Source organism: Polyodon spathula, chromosome 22 (genome assembly GCF_017654505.1).
Source record: "Polyodon spathula isolate WHYD16114869_AA chromosome 22, ASM1765450v1, whole genome shotgun sequence".
Classification (NCBI taxonomy): domain Eukaryota; kingdom Metazoa; phylum Chordata; class Actinopteri; order Acipenseriformes; family Polyodontidae; genus Polyodon; species Polyodon spathula.
In genome coordinates this window covers 6850876-6870195 of record NC_054555.1, presented here as the reverse complement: position 1 = coordinate 6870195, position 19320 = coordinate 6850876, and the positions used below count along the sequence as shown (strand labels likewise).

The window sequence follows — 19320 nt, the reverse complement described above, 5'->3', positions numbered from 1 at the left end:
CACATCGTTCCATTCGCACAACTCAAAGCACATAACAACTCATAAAGCACATCGTTCCATTCGCACATCGTTCCATTCGCACAACTCATAAAGCACATCACTCCATTCGCACAACTCATAAAGCACATCGTTCCATTCGCACAACTCATAAAGCACATCGTTCCATTCGCACAACTCATAAAGCACATTGACAAAGCATGTTTAAATTCTGTATCATTTAGATTTAGGGGAACGGATGAAAGTCCCCATAATTGATGACAAAATTCTTGTGATCCTTAAATCACTTTTTATAAAATGAAGATGTTTTAGAACATTACAAAAGAGATACTGCATTGCCATCATCACAACAGCACCAGACCGACCCTATAATTAGTGATTTTAAACTTGGGAAGGGGGGGGAGGGGTTAGTTATAATGCAGTGGATTGGCATCACCCTGTCTCCGCCCAGAAGTATTTGTTCAGACTGCTGCCTAAAATAGGGCTCAAAATTGCACTTTTGCAGGATAATTTGTTTAACACTATGTTGCAGTCCAACCTCATATTCATATAGCTGAAGCATCTAGCAAGCTGGACAAAAGCATTAATTAATAATGTGCCGATGAAGCACATGCAACATGATATAATTTAAACACATATTCAAAGTTCACAGATGAAAATACAATCAGTCAACCCTTAAACATACCAAGCACTGGCTAAGCTCAATATTTATAAAATGTGAAGCGTAAAGGAAACAGTGCAACATAGGACTAAAATCCAATGCTCACCACCATTGTGAAATAATTAAAACAACTGTATCCTACCACTTAACACAGGAGTGCAGTTTAATTTAGCCTGTGTTTATACTGCAGAATAAATGTGTGTTAGACTAACTTACCAGTTAGAAAGCCACTACTGTCATGATTGTGATCAAATTAATTATATCTGCCAAATACATAAACTCAAATAAAGCAAATAAACATGTTATGGCCATGATAGTACTCATGCAAACAAACATGGAAGCCACAATGGTGTTCTGTACTTCACACTTTCTTAGCTGTACGAAGTAACATGTCTGATTCATAAAACAGCAACTGAACATTAAATTGTTTGAACAAAGTCAATCACAATAAAGTACAAACTGGTCTGACAAGTAACATGAAAGAGCATTATGACATAGTACTATGGCTTTGTTAGACTCTTAAAACTTATTTGAATAAATAACACTCGAGTGCTGGACAAACTTAAAGAGATGTTAGGCCATCTGCATCTTAATTACTTGCTAATATCCTGGTACATGTGTTCTGTATAATTCTCTGCAGCTGTTTCTGCTGAGATCACTAAGGCATCTGCCATGCTTACTAACTATTCCAGCCAAAATTGCTTCTGAAAGCATTGCTCAATGTTGATTGAAAGGAAGTGAAGTGGTGAAGCATGTTAGCGCCCATAGGAGAAGCACTGTGCATGCAGCCTGTGAAACGCTAACATGCTTTCACACCTCACTTGCTCAGCTTTAAGGTTTTTTTTCAGAAGCAAGCATGAGAAACAAGAGAATCCCACAGAGCACACAACAGGTAAGAAAAATCAGGAACATGGAAATGACATTCGAGTATCCCTTTAACTTGTGTGCCTGACATGTCCAAGTTTTGAAATTCATTATTCAGGGTAATGTCCAACAGTGACTGAGTTGTTAGAAGGAAAGCCCTGCGAGTTTCACACAGACAGTGGCCGCCACCATTACATGCATTAGGATTGTTTCAGAGTTTCATTTACAAGCCTTGCCACCAGGTGCCAACTATTACTAGCTGTCAAATCCATCGTAATCACCATTAATTAAAAAAACAGTCAACACATGAGTACAACTCTAGCTTTGCCTTTTTCCCTTAAAAAAAAATAAGTAGCTTCCTTACTGGCAGAAAACAAAATGCTTCCATCAGTAGTATGCAAAGTGGCTTCGTTTGCATTATGTTTCAGTAAGCTGAGGTTGATGCATCCTTTTCAATTGATGAATGCATTTTAAATGTCAAAAGCTTTAAATACAAAAAGGAAAAATAATCCTGCTTAATTAAGCAAGTTCCTCTTTTTTTTGGAAAAAAAGGCAGTGCTTGACTTTTACTCATATCTCCACTCTCACTTATTAGGTTAGATCAGGTTGTGCTTCCCAGCCCTAATGCATTGGAGGGCACCAGATCCTGATGGAGCAGGGAAATGAGACTCACCCCACATTTCGACACCTGTTTTTCCGGGAGTGCTGACTTCAGCCAACTGTGACCTGAGCTCATCAAACATTTAGAACAAAGGTCACCATTATAAAAAATTTTAAAAAAGCACTGTGCAGATATATCTAATGCATGCAATGCCTAAAGCCAGTCAAATAACTAATAAAACCAAGCGTGTCGTGTAATGCGAATCCAAAAGAAGTTGCATAGACAGATTTTGCTGGTACGGGTATTAGACTTATCAGTCGGAAAGGCAGCTAAGAGAGGTGGGAGCCCTGCCTTTCAAATGAGGTATTCACAAGGATTCAGTTGGATAATTTCGATTTTTAACAAAAAAAGCTAAACATACTGTAACCAACTATCTCAGAAGATTGGTTTCAGCCTCAAGTAGTAACCAGCCGAAATGGATTTTGGATAGATTGCAGACAGAAACTTCATACTGTACTGTACACCATGCTGTATCGGAGCTGCTCTGCATGGATTATAGTGCTTAAACTGAGGAGGCTTCTAGCACTGTGTGAGTGAGTGACAAAGCGAGTGAGCGAGTAGGAAACACTCCAGTAGTACGGTTCATTCCGAGAAGTCTAGCACCTTTAGCAGCATCAGGGCTTCAAGCGCCACCCGTTCAAGGCTCCACTCCAAATATTATAGGAAGCAAAACCTTCTTATCACAGCCCTCGTTTTAAAAGAAAAAAAATACTCAAAAAGGGTAACATCCATATGGAAACATAGACTCAAAGGGATGCTACACTATCAATACAAAGTGGGTCCCTAATCTTTACAATATAGAGAATTTCCACACATGCAATACTTATTGCAAAATCTTTTTTTTTTTTTTTTTTCTATTTATAAAATATTTTCTCATCAGGTAAAATATGGTTTTCATTCTCTTGTGCCCAGGATGGGGTACCCTCTCTCCCCGTCTCTGTAGACTCCCAAAAAGTTGCAGAGTTGTAGTGGACTTCAGGGACCAATCAGCAGCTTGTTAGTGTCGCTGTGCTGCAATAAGAGAGAGAGAAAAACAGGGTAAAACAGCATTACTGAAAGTGCAGCTCAACACCACATTACACACAGGCTTGTGTAACCCCACTCTGCATTGGTTACAAACACACTCTGTTGACAGGTCTTTGGTTGATGGGGGTGCTCAAATACTATTGGCACCAATATATGGCTGTACTCTGAACAGTAGAAAGGCAGTAGTTGTGAAAGGATTAGCACTACAGGTAACGGAAGCCTTCAATCTAGTAAGTGTCTAAGCAGTTGTAGTGTTGTGATGTAGGTCTCAAAGTGTGCGGTTTTGAACTCTTAATATAGGAAACAGGTATTTTATTTGAAGCTAAAGAAATTTCTATTGACAAGGCATGCTTCAGATAGTGTTGCGCTTCCTAGTCATTTCATCTGGAGGGTGAAATTATCCCAACCCCTTCAACGGCTTCTTCCGTCATTAACTAACCAACTTCTTTACTACCCGATTCCTGGTACCATGTACACCACTACACTATACTATGCATACTGGGACAAATCTCTTCCCAGCGCTGTGCAGTTCAGTATCACCTATTTGAGTTTTTTTTTCCCCCAGCACTGTCATGTTATGCAATAACACTAGGACATCAAGCAACAAGTGCAGCATGGTAAAGTCTTTGCTCTAATTGCTGTATCGTGTTATATCCAAAAGCACATATTTCTATGACACTGGTTTGAGATTGACTTGCACAATAAATAAATTGTTTTGTGCTTACAGTTCATCTGGGAAAGCCAGTTCATCTAGGTTAGACAAAATGTGCAAGAAGTGGATCGATAAATTAAAACAGAGGTCTGGCCAAGGTTTGTAATTATAATGAAGGGACTGTTCTTATGAGGATACCATATTGGGTTTATTTCAGATTTAGAATAATGCTTCCCTAGAAATGGACAAGGGAATTACAACAACAATATATATTCATTATATATCCTCCTTTTAATAAACATAATAGCTTACATCAGTTCCAGCCAGCACTATAAAGATTCCACAGCCATGTTGTGCTCTGACAAAGAAGATGAAGTGTGAATGTGTTTGTAGTAAAACATAAGCTATAGTTTGTTGCTAGACCACTGAACATTCTGTTTAGTTAATCACAGCTCTGAATGCGATTCCCCACTCCCAAAATTGTAAATCAAGATAAAAGGATAAATGCTTTAGTGCTGTAATGTTTGGCCTTGAGGAGCAGTCAGCTACAGAGCATTATAAGAGCCTTCTGGAAGAACTGAAGTGACCCTGAAAATCACAAGACCCAGGCTTTTCAATAGCAAACACAGATGCCATGTTTAAGGTGGTAGTGTATTGGTTTTAGAATCTATTTTCCTACAATTTAGCTTATTAATTCCCCCTCCAATAAAGAGCTGCCTTTCCCCAACAGTGGACCACACACAAACACTGCACTAAGAATCCCAAAACGCTGCCTGTGCTGGGCAGTTTGCTGAAATATTTCTCTCATTCTATGTGCCATAGTTCCAGTAAAGCAGGGCGATGTGTTAAGTGGAAAGGGCTCTCTGCAATAAAGTCACAGTACGCAACGGACTTTCATCATGTAATTGGTATATCATTTTAGATGAGGGTATACAGAAAATATACAATAACCTTATTTTGCAGCTTTCATTTATACAACCTACACTGCTGTATGAAGACACATTTCCAATATGGAAAGACTTTGAGTAAGAGCCCCAGGTGCTGGAGAGCAAAAAAATGTGTTTGTTCAGAAGAATGCACCATTGGGAACTCATTACAGTTGGTCACTTTCCCTAAATTAAAAAAAAATAATAAAAAAAATAAAAGATGAGACTACTGTATTACTTTCCAGTGCAACTAAAAATGCAAAGTCAGACAAAGCAGTAATCTTTCTGAGCAGATACCTTGTACGACAGCTGCCTTCCTTTAGCCACTTCTGAGGTTCTACCCTCTAGCAAAAGCCATGTCACCCAAACCATGGCCAATGTAGATGATGCAATTGTTTAAACCCTGTTTGCAGAAGAGAATATTCTGTGTAGCCTTGAAATAAATATGAGGTAGGAGCCATTCAACTGGTATCCACAGCTTTATCTTTCAAATTATGGACACTTTTTTTTTTTCTCTTTTTAATGTACTGCATACATGTGCAATGAGAAATAGCAGAAAAAAATAAAATAAAATTGATCTTGAAACTAGATAGAGATCTATGATTTTAGTTTATATAGAATGTGAATTCCTTACATGCCAATCAAATTTCTAAAAATATATTTTTAAAAAACACACCTTGATTGGATTTTTGAAGGTTAACATTTTATTTACATAATCTTTACACAGCAGAAAACATTTACACAAGTAATGTCTTCAGTTTTTGTAATATACAGCACCCTCTGATCTGCAAACAGATAAGAAAAAAAAAATACAAAGCCAGAACTATCAATTTAAATAAATCAAACATTGGGACTGACAGTAACACAGTGTGATCTACGAACAAACTATCCACTGTAGATCATAGTGCGCGTTTAATATCCATCACACGAATTCATGAAGAAAAAAAAAAACCCAACACTTAAAAACATTTGCACTGGTTGCAGACAGTAGTGTCCCCAGTCTAGAATTTATCATTCGTGCAATTGGGTTAATTCGGTTCTATTTTGGCAAGATCAGTAATATTCCATCAATATCCATTATTTCTTAAAAATGGCTTGACCATTTACTGCAGGCAAAAAAAAAAAAAGTTCAAAGCGACAAAGGCTTTTGCTGATTGAACAGCATTTTTATGTCTTGGAATAATTCTAAGGAATAAACAAATGCCATTGCGTATAAAGAATTATCATCTTTAAGTGTAGTGATTATTGGGGAAATTATAAAAAAAAAAAATATTTATCAGGTTTCACTTTAAAAACGGGAAGCGAGTGCAGTACATCCCTATTCATTACTCTAGGAAAATAAATAGACAAAGAAAATGATCCTTCTGTAACATTACTGTTTCTTCTTTGGGATTGTATTAAATAGACTGTAAAATGTACAGTCCAGTCCCATCTCCATTACTCACTGTGTTCTTTCCTTTGTTACAAAGAAAAAAGTACAGGCTGAACTACCACCTGGGTTACTGAGCTAAGGTACAGAGGAGAAACATGCATGTGACCCTATCTTTGAAGAGAAGAAATTGTTTTATTTGCAGCTTTTCAAAATTAAATATTTCAGATGATCACCTCCAAATGCAATGAACAGCCTACTTGACTGTGCAGTACACACGCTGTATTGTACACTGAAGATAAACGCTCAGGGGGCACCTTCTGTCCCACACTAGTCAGTCACAGAGGAAACAAGCTCTCCTGGCACCAGCACTAAAAAAACCACAAACCAGCAATGTGAAAATAACACACTGCACATTTTAATATTCTACACTTCAAAACGTCAGTTTCATTGGACTGTATTCAAGCCATCTCTAGCTCTCAACTACCTGCAAGACACTCCCTTCAGTGTGACACCTAGTAGGGTGGTCAACAATTGTGCGGTTTCAGTCCTGGCAGGACCTCAAGGTCCCGCCTTATTTTAGCGATGTATGTTCACGTTGGAACCTCACGGGACTCCTAGGTCCCAGTTTAAATATGTAAAAAATATTTGTGCATCCTGTTTTTATGTATACTCAATAAAGGAGTTTATTTTTTTAAATTAAACTTAATTTCAACAAAAATAATTCAGGACTGAAAGGGTGCAGATTTCAACCAGCTGCTGTTTTAAAGTAAAAGGGGGTCACTGTTCTGCGCCTTTTCCCCCTTACAGCACAAGAACTTGAGGGAACGTCAGCTTTGCTGCTGTTCTTGAAACAGCTTTCTGGAGAGACTGGGCTGGCTTTGAATCACAAGACGATAAAAAGCTTTGTATCCAAACAATCTGAAGCCTCTACTCTGTCTATCTATATTCAATCCCCTATTCCAGGATTTTTTTACTTGTTAAAATGACTTGCAATAATAGAGGCCTACAGAGTCAGGCTTTAATATTATTAGCATCAGGTGCCTTGTTTCCATGCTAGACTGCAAACACATTTACATCTGAAAGGTTACAACAGGGATTTATAGAAGACTGTTGATTAACAGATTAAATCAAATCAATGTCAGTCTATAAATCCGTTTCTGCTTCTAGCCATCCTCTTTCTACTGCAACAGATTTTTCAGGACAATTGGAAAACAAATTGAATGTGTTTTTTTATATTTCAGTTTCCAATTTAAAATAGTATTTTAATGCTTGAAAGATTGAGTTTTATTTGGTGCTTAATTCCTAAGTGATACTCTACAGTACAGAAAGAAAATAAAATCACCTAACAATACAGCCTGTTTTTTTTCCTTCATTGTTCATTCAGTCTTTTACACAACACTTTCATAGTTCCCTATGGCCTAATCCAGATCGCCCCCACCCCACCTTTCTGTATAAACCCCTTCGTCTACGCTCCCAGCAAAGACTACCAACCCCAAATGTACTCTTAAATAAAAATTCCCTGATGTGATTTCACTTTGCCCATGAGGCACCAGAACCCTACCTGCCTTGTGTGATGAACAGCATCATGTCTTTCAATGGGCCTTTGAAGTCATATCAACACTTGAGACAGTAACTGCTTTTCAAATGTGTATGCGTGAGTGTGGGGGGGAGAAGTTGTGGTCCAACTGCAACCAAGTTTCAAAACAGAAACACAAACCAAGGAAGAGCATGCCCCAATTCCTGAAAGACAGAAAACTGGACTGAACACTTTGTAAAATGTAGGGCCACTAGAGAGGCTGTGTGATCTCTACCCACCCAAGTTAATTCCAGTTATTCTAGGCTGGAATTTTCTATGCCAGTGGCGTGGTGTTTTGGAGGGGACAGGGATAGTGGAAATCTCAGGCACAGCTTGCTTGCCTACCTTCCTTTCCTGCCATGTTTCACGTCTCAAACTGTGTCAGCAAGGCCCGCACCTCAGGACTCAGCTGCTTGGCAGCCTTGGCTGCCTCTGTGATGGCCTTGCGGTACAGGCCCTTTCTCTTCTTGTTAAAGCGCAACTGGAAGCTTTCTAAAAAGGGGGAGAGCTGCGAGAGGGCCAAGAAAGAAGTCGTCGGGGAACCGAACCACGAGATCCGGGCCTCCTGTCTGACTAAAAGACCGTTATCTTTGCGGCTCACGGTTATAGCAAGGATTCGGGCCGGCCACCACGGGAAGCCATATATTTTGGCCCACACAATGTCCCCTATGCATATGGTCCTGCCATCTGGAGTCACGCACTTAGAGACATTTTTGGAAAAGACTTTCGCTTTCAAGGAATTACTGAGCTTTTTCTCTTCCTTCGAAGAGGAGGAGGAGGAGGAGAAGGAGGAGGAGGAGGAGGAGGAGGAGGTGGTCATGGTGGTGGTGGTGCTGCTGGTGGTGTTGGTGCTGGAGGTGGAGGGAGCGTGCAAAGAGCCGGGAGGAGGAAAGTCAAAGGTCTCGGTAGAGCTACACTCAGAGTTGGACGATTTAAGGTCATCTGCGCTATCGCTACTGCACATTGAAGAACTAGACGAGTCTGGCTTTTTCTGATTTAAGGTCATGTAAACTGTGATATTGCCCTTGCTGCCTCGCTTTTCCCGTTTCTCCTCCTGCTCCTGCTCCTCAGACACCACTACCAGGTCTTTACTCTCATCTGTGGCCTCGGCCTCTGGCCCTGGCTCAGGCTTAGGGTTGGCTTCAGGCTCGGCCTGGGGATCGGGCTGGGGCTCAGGCTTGGGCTCGGGCTCAGGTTCAGGGCTTTTAGCGGGGCTCTGGTTTTCGGAGGAAGTGGCCTCACCTGCTGAGGAGCGAGTCGAGGTGCAATGGGGTGGAGTGGTCGTGGGCACCTCTTTACAGCAGCCCTGCACTTTATCAAAGCCCGCTTTACAAGCGGAAGAGTTGTTCTCTTCGTTACGGTACCTTTGGGGCTTGATGCGTATCCTGGGTGGTAGGGGGGCCGCATTGCCACCGCTGTTCTGGAGGCGCCGGGTGAAGTGGACTTTCTGAATGGTTCCCTTGGAAGCCGCCGTGCCCGTCGTGTTGGCACCGCCACCGCTATCCCGCTGCCGCTTCTGCACTTTATCCTTAGTCCTCTTCAGCACATCCTGTGCCTTTGAGTGATCCACGTTCTTGCTCTGCAGCACTTTCTTGGTGTTGAGCTGCACCCGTGAGCTGTTCACCTGGGAAGCTGCAGCAGTCACTTTGACTACCCTGCTGCTGCCGCCACCTTTGGTCTGGGTCACGCTGGAGACCTTGACTATGGCAGCATGGCGTTTCGCTCCCTCTGTGCTGCGGCCTTTCTCCTCCACCTTAAGCTCACTTCGGAGCCTCTTGTTCACAGTCGCCACGCTCTCGTTCCGCCTTTTTTTGCTCTCCTCACCCCTGTAGTCAGAGTGACTCTTTTTCACATCTTTCTTGTCTGGCACAATGCCGTTCTTACACTTGTCACACAGTACCTGTCGTGGCCGAAGTTTAATGGCGTTCATTATAGACGTGGGCTCTTCACGGTATAGTTTGCGCTTTGGCCTTTTAATTTTCCGCGCAGGGGGCTGAGGTATTGACTGGTTGTAAGTGTCCCTGATAAACAAAGGCGGAGGGTAAGGGGCTCCTTCATGGAACAAAGGCGGAGGTTTAGAAGTCCATTGGTTGGTCGGCACAAGTGGATTCTTGGCGGGGTTCTCAGGGGCGTCCCCTGTAGCTTCACACTGTCCCTTCTCCATCTCTGCTTGGAATGCTTCAGTCTTTAGCTGCATAGAATATGGTTTATCCCTGTATTCTCTTTTGGGATACACAGTCACTGGAATTCCATAGGGTCCAAATCTGAGAGAGAGGGATAAAGAGAGAAACAAATTCTTACAGCAGGTAAATGGATTTGTAAATCCTAATAAAACCTACTGTTAAATCGGTCCACGCAAATACTTTGAATCTGCAAAGCTTCCCTCACCAAACGTACCAAGTTGTGTAGATCATGGGCTGTGTGCATGATTTATTGATTCTAAAAAAGGACTAGTGAGCAGAATAAGAAACAAGATTTCTGATGCAAGGATGCATTGTTTCCTTGAGAATGAGCCAATTTCAGGCGGATGATTGGGTTGAATTGTTTAATTTAAAAAGGTGCATAGTTTATTTATTTATTTTATTTATTTTTTAAACTTTTGCTGTTCTGACCTACTTGTAGCCAGCAATGAGAGGGTAACACTATTTATGCATTATCCTACATATAGTAGCTATCAGATCAAAGAAACCTGTGCATCAAAACTACCCCAGGTAAAACAGCAGCTATAAAAATTACTCAAAGTGATTTAATCCAAAAAAGAAATAAAAATAATAATCTTGCATGTTGAAAACAGCATTCAAAATGCATCTAACACACACACTGTCTTTGATTTATTTTTTCTGCTACTAAAATTACAGAAACCCACTTCAAAAAAACACAGATAGAGCTTTGATCTCCCTCACAAGGATCAAAGGTGCTGTGTGATGTTGCATTACATTTTCAGACTCAATGGAGGGCCTCCTGCCTCAGTGCTTTTCCATACAAGAATCTATATTGCCGCCGACATCCTTAAATCTGGTTTTGAACCCACAAGTCACAACAAACGCAAGACCTTTCTCAGCGTTAATAAATAAAACACCAAGGCCAAGCTGCTCCTCGGCAGCAGGCGAGAAACCGATCATGGCATATTGTCACTCCATGGCACTGAAGCCATGCCATAATCTACATCCCTACTGAGGGAACAGATCTTTAGAGACACAGTACAAATAAAATACTGCTCGAGTACTGTATAACACAGACCAAATATCAGCACCCATTAACAGAATGTCAATTTACTATAGCCTATTTCTCCTATAATTTCAGCTCAAAACAACTTTGGCATGCCCTCTACATTCAAACTGTTGGTAAAAGTAACTAGATCAAGTATTTACATTGTTGTTCTCCCCACCCACCAACTGAATTGTGTTGAGCTCAAAAATATTTTCTCCCAGGGCTTTTAAAAACAGGGCTGGGGTCAATTCATGTTTTTCAAAATTCCAATTCCATTTCAAAATCCATTCCCAATTTCAGTACCCATTACCTTTGTAATCAATTCCGACACACCCTTGATTAAAATGGCAATTAGCTATATTCTATTAAAATGTGCTTCTCTCAGTGGCAACAGATGACTTAAATTGAAGTCACTGTTCGTCAATTAAACTGGCTTCAAACAAAATCAGTTGAGCAATATCTAAACTATCAATTCCAGTTCCTTTGAGGGCAATGGAAATTGAATTTGAAAAGGAATTGAAAAACAGGAATTGCCATCAAGCCTGTTTACAGATACAGCTCTGATAAGTACAGAACCCCAGCATAGGGTCCAACTGCTTTAGTCTTAGCTGGACAGACACGGCAGCTGGTGGGACAGCAATGTCTCCCTGTCGCTTGAAACTTATTGTTTATCTACTTTAAGGAAATTAAAACTGACATCTATTGTTAAAGTATAATTCGTAGAGGTTTTCTGTTTATTTAGTTGCAGGCAGTTGTTTAAAGCAGCATATTGTATGTTATCAATTCATTTGGCATATTTATGAAGGTACAACTAATCTACCAAACAAGCAGTATGCATTAGCATGTATTAGAAATAATCTCTTACAATGTAACTTGTTTCATATACTGTGTACAGTAAGTGACCAAGATATTGGTCAGCAGTTTTTATGAACCCAACAATACACACCAGCTCCTCTGCTGCTACAGATTTCTGAACTGCTGTCCGAAAGTCAATTCATTTAACGTTGTGTGTTTGATACCAGTTTTAGTAAAAAGGTGGCATGGCAGGAACAAAAACACTCTTCGAAATCACAAAGTATCAATGGAAGACTTTCTTTGGATTATCATTGTATTCATTTAATTTCTAGGTTAACTTCCCCAATGAAACTACAGGGTCCCAATTTCAAGTACTCATAGGAGAAAACATCTGGAGAACTGCTCATCCAGTTGTGATGATTTGGGTCACTCCTGGGATATCTGGAGAAACCCTTCCTCTGTTCATATGTATGTCTCACTGAAGAGACTTTACTCTTTTACATGTACTGTACAGTATGTAGATCACAGGGATCTTCTTGGTATGATTAGCTCCACTCTTGTATTCACATCAGAGACAGGAGATGAAGGTCACAAACACAACTGAAGTTAGGCTACCTTTCTTTGCTTCATATGTATGTAGACATATGTAGGCCACAGAAGCTCCTTGATGTTAAAAGCTGAAAACACTTCCTTTCTTAACTTTCTGCTGACCACAAACAGTGCAAACAGTACTTCTACCAAATGTGGTCTTCAAGTTATTTGATCTTTTTTTTCTTCATTTAGGTGACCAATTATTATTTGTATTTATTTTCCACCCCAATTTGAAATGTCCAATTATGTTTTTCTCTCCTCACCGCAACGAGTCCCCGCACAGCACAGACATTCTGAAGGTGTGCGAGCGTCCTCCGATCTCACAAGCTTAAAGCCAGAATCGCTTTTACGCCGAGCAATCCAGATCAGAGGTGGGTGGGCTACCAATCTCGGAGAAGAGACCAACCTTGCCACTTATCCACTCCAAATGGGCTTGGTGTCTGGCCAGTAGGGTTCGCTGTTCTGTGATGAGGAGAAGCAATCCTTGCCAGTTTCCCAAACTGTCCATTTGTGGTCATACAAACACAAGTGTGTTGTTTCCTGCATTCCTGACACACAGCAATGTGTCCATAGGTCTGTTAGGAAATATTCCACAAAACAGTCCTGGTGATCAGGAATGTAACGTGGAAGGTGTGCCTCTCCCAGTCGTAGGACTATACGCCAGCCTCCTAAATCAATCCAAAAAGTTAACATCCCTGTTCTGTACATCCCCAGTGCAGGATTTCAATACATGTGTCCATCTCAACATGTGCATTCCTTTAGAAATATGACTTAAGCTGTCAATATCTACTGTTACAATACTGTTTCTGCTGATCAGAAGGTAACTTTACAGCTGTAGTTACCATTACCAACAACATTGTAATATTCTAAATGTTGATTAAGCGAGAAGCACACTATAAAAGGCAGTCATCCTAGTGGTACTGTAATTTTCCAGCAAAGACTTGGTTTCTGTATGGATGAGCAAATATATTCGGCACATACAGCTGCTCACATATGAAAGACTTGTAACACAGACTGTAGCGTTAACTTTTGTCGTCAGTCCCTTTACCATAATATCAGAGTACAATCCCATACCACTAAACGACTGTTCCGTTTCCTGTACCATATTTCAAACACCTTATACATTACACACCAGGAGAACACTTCCAGTAATTCCCTCTGAATGGCGATTTAGGATACTCCACGGATATGTGGTTGCTCAAGGTTTACTGGAACTAAAAAATACATTCTGGAGGGCAAGCTATGCAGAGTATATACCTGATATTGATTTAGACTGGCCAATGCGAAGTGTTAAACTGGCTGGCAAAAAAATAAATAAAAAAGGGAAAAGAGAGACAATGCAGTTGGGTGTGTGGTCCTTCTCCCTCCTGTCCTCTCATCCTTTTTACCCAATTACAGTTAGCACACCAGTCTCGCCTCACTGAATCTTTATAAACCCACAGTTAATGTGGTCCACATTATTATGAAGGTAGGCCGAGGGTGTGTTTGTCTGCCATTTTCTGAAGCAGAGAAACAAATGATGACATCCAATGAACCGACTATGTACAAAATGTACATTACTCTGTGCCACAGTTCAGGGAATCAGTCCTGATAAGCTGTGTCAATAAGATTCTCTGGGGTTATAATGTGGGACTGGCTGTGGAAGGGTTACTGCATACAGTAAAACAGATTGGCTTTTCTACATTTTATTCTCTGCTTGTTTTTAAGAAAACGTGAGCTTTGGGTTGCTAATGTCTTCTACATCTACTTCTTACATTACATAAAGTAAGGCACAACAGGAAAACTGCAGGATTGAGGCAGGTTTCCCTCTGGGAAGATTGCAAATCATTTTTGCTTCTCATCTCCTTGACATTTTACCCGTCATAACAAGCTGGTTCAGAGCAGCAGAACAGTTTGTCTCCAACAGCATTAGCTGGGTCTCAGAGGTCTGAAAAAGACAGTTTGCTAATTCACTCCCGGGAAATAAGAAGCTAAACAGTAGCTGGGATAGAGATGGCTTTAGTGACATAAGAAATCAGATCAAAACATTGTTGTTACCTTTAAACCAATTCACAACGATACTGGTAAACTGAGTTTGTGTTTAGGTGTAAAAAGAAAAAAAAAATGCATCTCCAGTTCAAAGAATATTAAATTTATTATGAAAACAACAAGCTTTTCCTGGAGTCAGAAAGGCTTTTAAAAGAAAACAATTAAGGCCTAGACACAAAGGCCGTCCTGTTACACTACAGTAGTGTAGAAACTAGACCACTGAAATGACTAGTTTCATGTTTAGTCGTGTTTCGTGTGAGATGCCCCAACCTGGTGTTAACAAAAATGAATGATTACTTGCATTAAAATATTAACACAGGATATGATGCAGAAAACGGGCACCACAAAGGTAATTCATTAGGTTCCACACACTCAGGACTCCCGAGGTGTTGTGGGTGTGCAGAGAGGGACAATGTTTAGCAGAGCCAAAGCAGCATGCTTTCTGTACTTTGAGACAATTCTCTCAGTCCATGATCACATTTCAATTAGTGGCTTTAAAAACCGTACCAAATAAAGTGAAATATTCAGGATTGCAATTGAATGTTAGAACTACTCAATGCCACAAAACATCTTAATCACAGCTGTGGGTACTTCCAAACCACAATAAGGGCAGAGGCACCATAATCACAACTGAACCCTAGCCTCAATTAGACTCTGGTTTCCTGCTTCATAATGATTTTGAAACATTAGGATCAGACTGTCTGCAGTAGTGAAGAAAATTCTAATGGATCTAAAGCTTACCTGGAAGATTCACAGGTACAGAATCCCTTCCCCATTCCTGCACATAACTGTAAACTGTGCTGGCTGGTTCCCCATTTTTACTTGCTCTTAAAAGTTTGCAAGTACACTAAATCTTGATGAAGACTTTTGACAATGTGGGATTGATGCACACTATTAGCAATGTAATTAACTCAAATAACAAAATACTACTGCTGGAGAGAACAGCAGCAAGGTGTGGCACAGAGTTAGTGTGGAAGATGCCAGTAGAACTGTGAGGGTGGAGTTAGCAGCTGAAGGGTATTCTGTTGAAACACTCACTGCTAACCGCCTCCATTTAAATATTGTGCACAGTTTGCATGCGAAACAGATGTATGCTTCACTTTCTCTTTCCTATCATGGTAGATCCGATTTAATTTATGAGATACAGGCAGTGCAAGCAAGCCATAAACAAATAGACGTGTCTGGCCCCAACTTGCATATCCTGTATCATAACAGTTCAACCAAATATAAATAAAAAGATACCAGTGGTATCCCTGAACATGTAATCTGTCCTTCTGGTCTCCCAGGCCTATATAATAAACTCTGATGACTCACAGTGGAAAAGGCTTAGTATGCATGGTTAGAAACCAGCACTCCTGCTTCACTTATTAAAAAAAAAAAAGAAAAAAAACGTGCATGAAGCTAAACTATTAAAATAGTATAATGCCTTAAAGACTGTAAAAATGAAATGAGAAGTCTCAAATCCAGTTTTAGGTTTTTAAAAAAGTTACTTTATGGTTGTATTGGATATCGATGCACGAATTACAAGACCACATCTGATAAGTTATGGGATACTTCAGTCTTTGCAGGCATTTACATCACAACACTGGTTTATGTAGCGTGAATGCAGTGGCTTGGGGGGCGGCAATCTACATGGGTATCCAGCAGAGGTAATAACAACACATTCACGTTGAGAAGTCCGGTTATGTAGCCAGTGGAGTTTGAAACCAAGGAAACGCCCACTTACAACAAAACACTACGTGTACATTAAATTAAAAAAATATATAAAAACGCTGAGCATTTCCAACTTACTACGCTATTGCAGGGTTTTAAATTCACAAAAAGGTGAACATGTCAATTAAACAAGTGTGTTTGGAAGAGAGTGTCCAGGTGGTTGGTCTACACAGTGCTTTCCTGTGCATGCGCGCCGCAGTATATGTGTGCGAGTAAATGGCTGTTCCAGTAATATCAGGGCGTCATATTTACCTTCTGGACAGGTCCATAAGAACCCCAGAGAACATCTTCTCGCCAAGTCGGAAGGAGACCACCAGCGCATCATCGATTATGTGATCCAGCATGACCCGTACCTCGGACCCCGGGATTAGCTCGGCGATTGTCTCTGTGTGGACCACAACAGAACCCTCCCCTGCCGTCGGCTTTGTTTCTGGTTCGCAGTGTTGGGTTTCCGTCTCGAACGGCCGCGGTACCACGAGTTCCTCTGGTTCTGAAGCAACGGAGTTTACTTCAGCTAATAAAACAGACGGCTCCATTGTATCAGTACTGTTAACGTCATTGTCTTTATTTTGAACTGAATCGGCCCCACACAGTTTGTCATTGTCCAGTATCGGTATAATGTTCGAGTCTTGGGTCGCTATCGAAGAACAGTGTGGACCAGAATCCGCAAACGACTGCCCCGCAGCATTCTCATCCTTCAGATCAGTATCCACGCCATCAACAACCGGTTTATTCTCTGGCAATGGCTCGATCTCAGTTCGGGCTTCACAGTCCGTTTGAATGGGTTCGATCTCGTCTGGTTCTGTATGGACCATGTGATCATAAATTGCCACAGGTTCTTCCAACAAAGGTGCTTCCATTTCAGCTTCTCCTAATGCAGGAGCTGGGTATGGATTCGAGATCTCATCAGCCACTAGATCAGAAATAACCCTGGGTTCGGGATAAACTTGAAAATCATCAGAACTGACCTCGGTACCAGCAGCCGGATCAGACGCTATCTCCGGATCTCCGCCGTTATACTCATTCTCACGCTCCGCTGTCCCATACAATCCATGGTCGTGGTCTGCGGGAGCGGTCACAGCCTCCACTTCACCTCCTACGGACACCATTGTACCATTCTCCTGCTGCTCGCTGGGATTAATATAGGGCTTTCCCGCGGCCTCTGGGTCTGGATCTGGATCTGGCCTGCCCTCTGCCTCAGCGCTGACCAGGCTGCTGCATTCCGGAGCGACATCCCCATTATCAGGAATGGGCTCTGGGTCCATTTGTGAAAAAAGCTCCTTCGCAGCCTCGGACTCGATTTTTGGTTCCGCCTGGGCTAGCTGCACTATATCCGGCTCGGGACCCACTCTCTCTCCCGCTGATGTTGTTGATGCCGCAGCAGCTCCAGCCTCCGCAGCCACGGCCGCCATTTTCTTTCCGCTTTTCCAGTGAACGCTCGGCCTTCTCTCTCTGATAGGATATGCGCCCACCCACCATACAGAACAGATACTTGGGATTGGCAATTAAACTACCAAGTTGTTTCTGAATGGCTAATGCCCAGGTCAATCAAAGAAAAAAATGAAATAAAGTATTTTTATTGGCTAAAATCTGTGTAAATAATTTGATTGATATACCTTTTTATTTCGCGTTAAATTGCATCCCTTCGTGAGGATACTAATCGATGATTGGTTCATTCCAAGTCCTTCGGCTTTCTATTGGCACAAGAAAGTGCCTATCAATGTTATCTTTGAAACCAGCCACCCCTCGCAGTGTTTACAGAAAACGTATGGGTGTGGACCACGTGTTAATATCAAAGCATTTTCACGAACATACAAAGGCACACGTTTTAAAAGAAGCCGCATGGGTCGCATTCTCTGTCAAGCAAGCATCCTAATTCTGGAGACTGGACGTATCTGTAACACTTGAACATACATTAATTAGTGTGCAGTCAATACACCTTGCATGTAGCTGAAAGTATTGTTTACTTTAAGTTCTGTTGTTGTAACCAAATTATGGCTTTGGGGGCTGTTTACAAATACATATATTATTGTCGTACTTTAAGAATACTATGTGATAACTGCCAAAAACAAATAACTTCTAGAAATGTCGTTGACAGTGGTAAATTCAGTTAAGTATGGTCAAAGTGGTAATAATAAATAGTATGTTAAAAAGCACGGTAAACTGCAAAATTAACTTCCATCTAATTTTGAACCAGTTGTCAACCCAGAACCAGGCAAGTGCTCAGCACCCATACAATATCATCAATCTGCAAGGCCCCTTGCGTCTGTTAGTGAACAGTGATGTTAGTTACAGTGCTACAGTACTGAAGATGTCTGATGCAGCCAGGGGAACACACTAGGGGTCCCACCTATCTAAAGAAAACCGTGATGTCGGAACAGAAGGACCGTTGTTAAAAATTGAAACTCTACAAATCCTGTAGTCATCCAATGATATATCCAATTAATATTGCAGTAATATTGTCCTGATTTACGTGTGCACAACTTACAGGACTGGCATTGCAGTGTTGCTGTAGTAACCTTATCTACATGGAAGTGAAAGCATAAGACTGAAAACCAGAATCCTTTGTCCAGAGAAGACATTGAAATCCCGGGACACCTTCCTCAAAACCAGGATGATCCAGGACAGGTGGCAACCGTAGGACATATCCTGCAGGACCTGCATCCCTGCTACTGTTTGTGAAGAAGCAGGTGCAGACAGACTGCAGTGTTTGAGTCACAGGAGTGTAGAAACTGCCACTGGTGTTTTGACAGCACACCACGGTACTGATCACATTGCATCCAATGTCAACGGCAAGGCTAGTTATGTAAGTTATTGATTTGATAGCAACAGTTTTAGAAAGCTCAATACAGCAGTGTGTATGCAAGACATTGACATTTTTATGCATTTTCTATATAGCAGGTCTACTAACCTACACCTAGAGCAGTGATTTTCAGACTGAGCCTGGGTCCAAAGGCAGGGCCGTGGAATTGGAAGTAACATTGTCTGCTCAAAAATGTATTGTTAAAATAAAAAATACCATTAAAAAGTCTGGAAGTTTTGTTAAACTATAACGCAGCAGTGCTTCTGTCCAGTACAGTATGATTGACAGAGGAATATGCTTTATGATTATAATGAACGCTTGTCATTAAGCTTTAATTGGTCATTTCTTTACATGGAGTGTTAGAGTAGACTTCTGTGTACTAAATAAAGATCAAAAAGTTAAAAACAAGTTTGGAAACCCCTAACTTAGGGTACCATGTTAGCAT

At 41.0% G+C, this 19320-nt stretch overlaps 1 protein-coding gene across 2 annotated transcripts; it reads right to left on the bottom strand.

The window, feature by feature from the left end:
- Positions 1–35: 35 nt before the first annotated feature.
- Positions 36–19003, bottom strand: LOC121296824 (PWWP domain-containing protein 2A-like). 2 transcript variants are annotated; one of them, XM_041222654.1, is made up of 3 exons: positions 16325–19003; positions 8081–9999; positions 36–3194 (listed from the first exon to the last, which is right to left on the bottom strand). In XM_041222654.1, the coding sequence occupies exons 1-2, from the start codon at positions 17482–17484 to the stop codon at positions 8100–8102; spliced, it is 3060 nt and encodes a 1019-aa protein (XP_041078588.1). In that variant the 5' UTR covers positions 17485–19003; the 3' UTR covers positions 36–3194; positions 8081–8099. The 2 variants fall into 2 exon arrangements, with proteins under 2 accessions (XP_041078588.1, XP_041078589.1); XM_041222655.1 differs by lacking the exon at positions 36–3194 and adding an exon at positions 5469–7899.
- Between the last annotated feature and the right edge of the window lie 317 nt (positions 19004–19320).

What these genes read in the sequence shown, in the direction of transcription:
- LOC121296824 (XM_041222654.1), bottom strand. Translation starts at nt 17,484, where the DNA reads ATGGCGGCCGTGGCTGCGGAGGCTGGAGCTGCTGCGGCATCAACAACA. An exon ending in CTTATGGACCTGTCCAGAAG is followed by an intron (nt 10,000 to 16,324) that starts GTAAATATGACG and finishes CCTCTCTCTCAG; the next exon opens with ATTTGGACCCTATGGAATTC.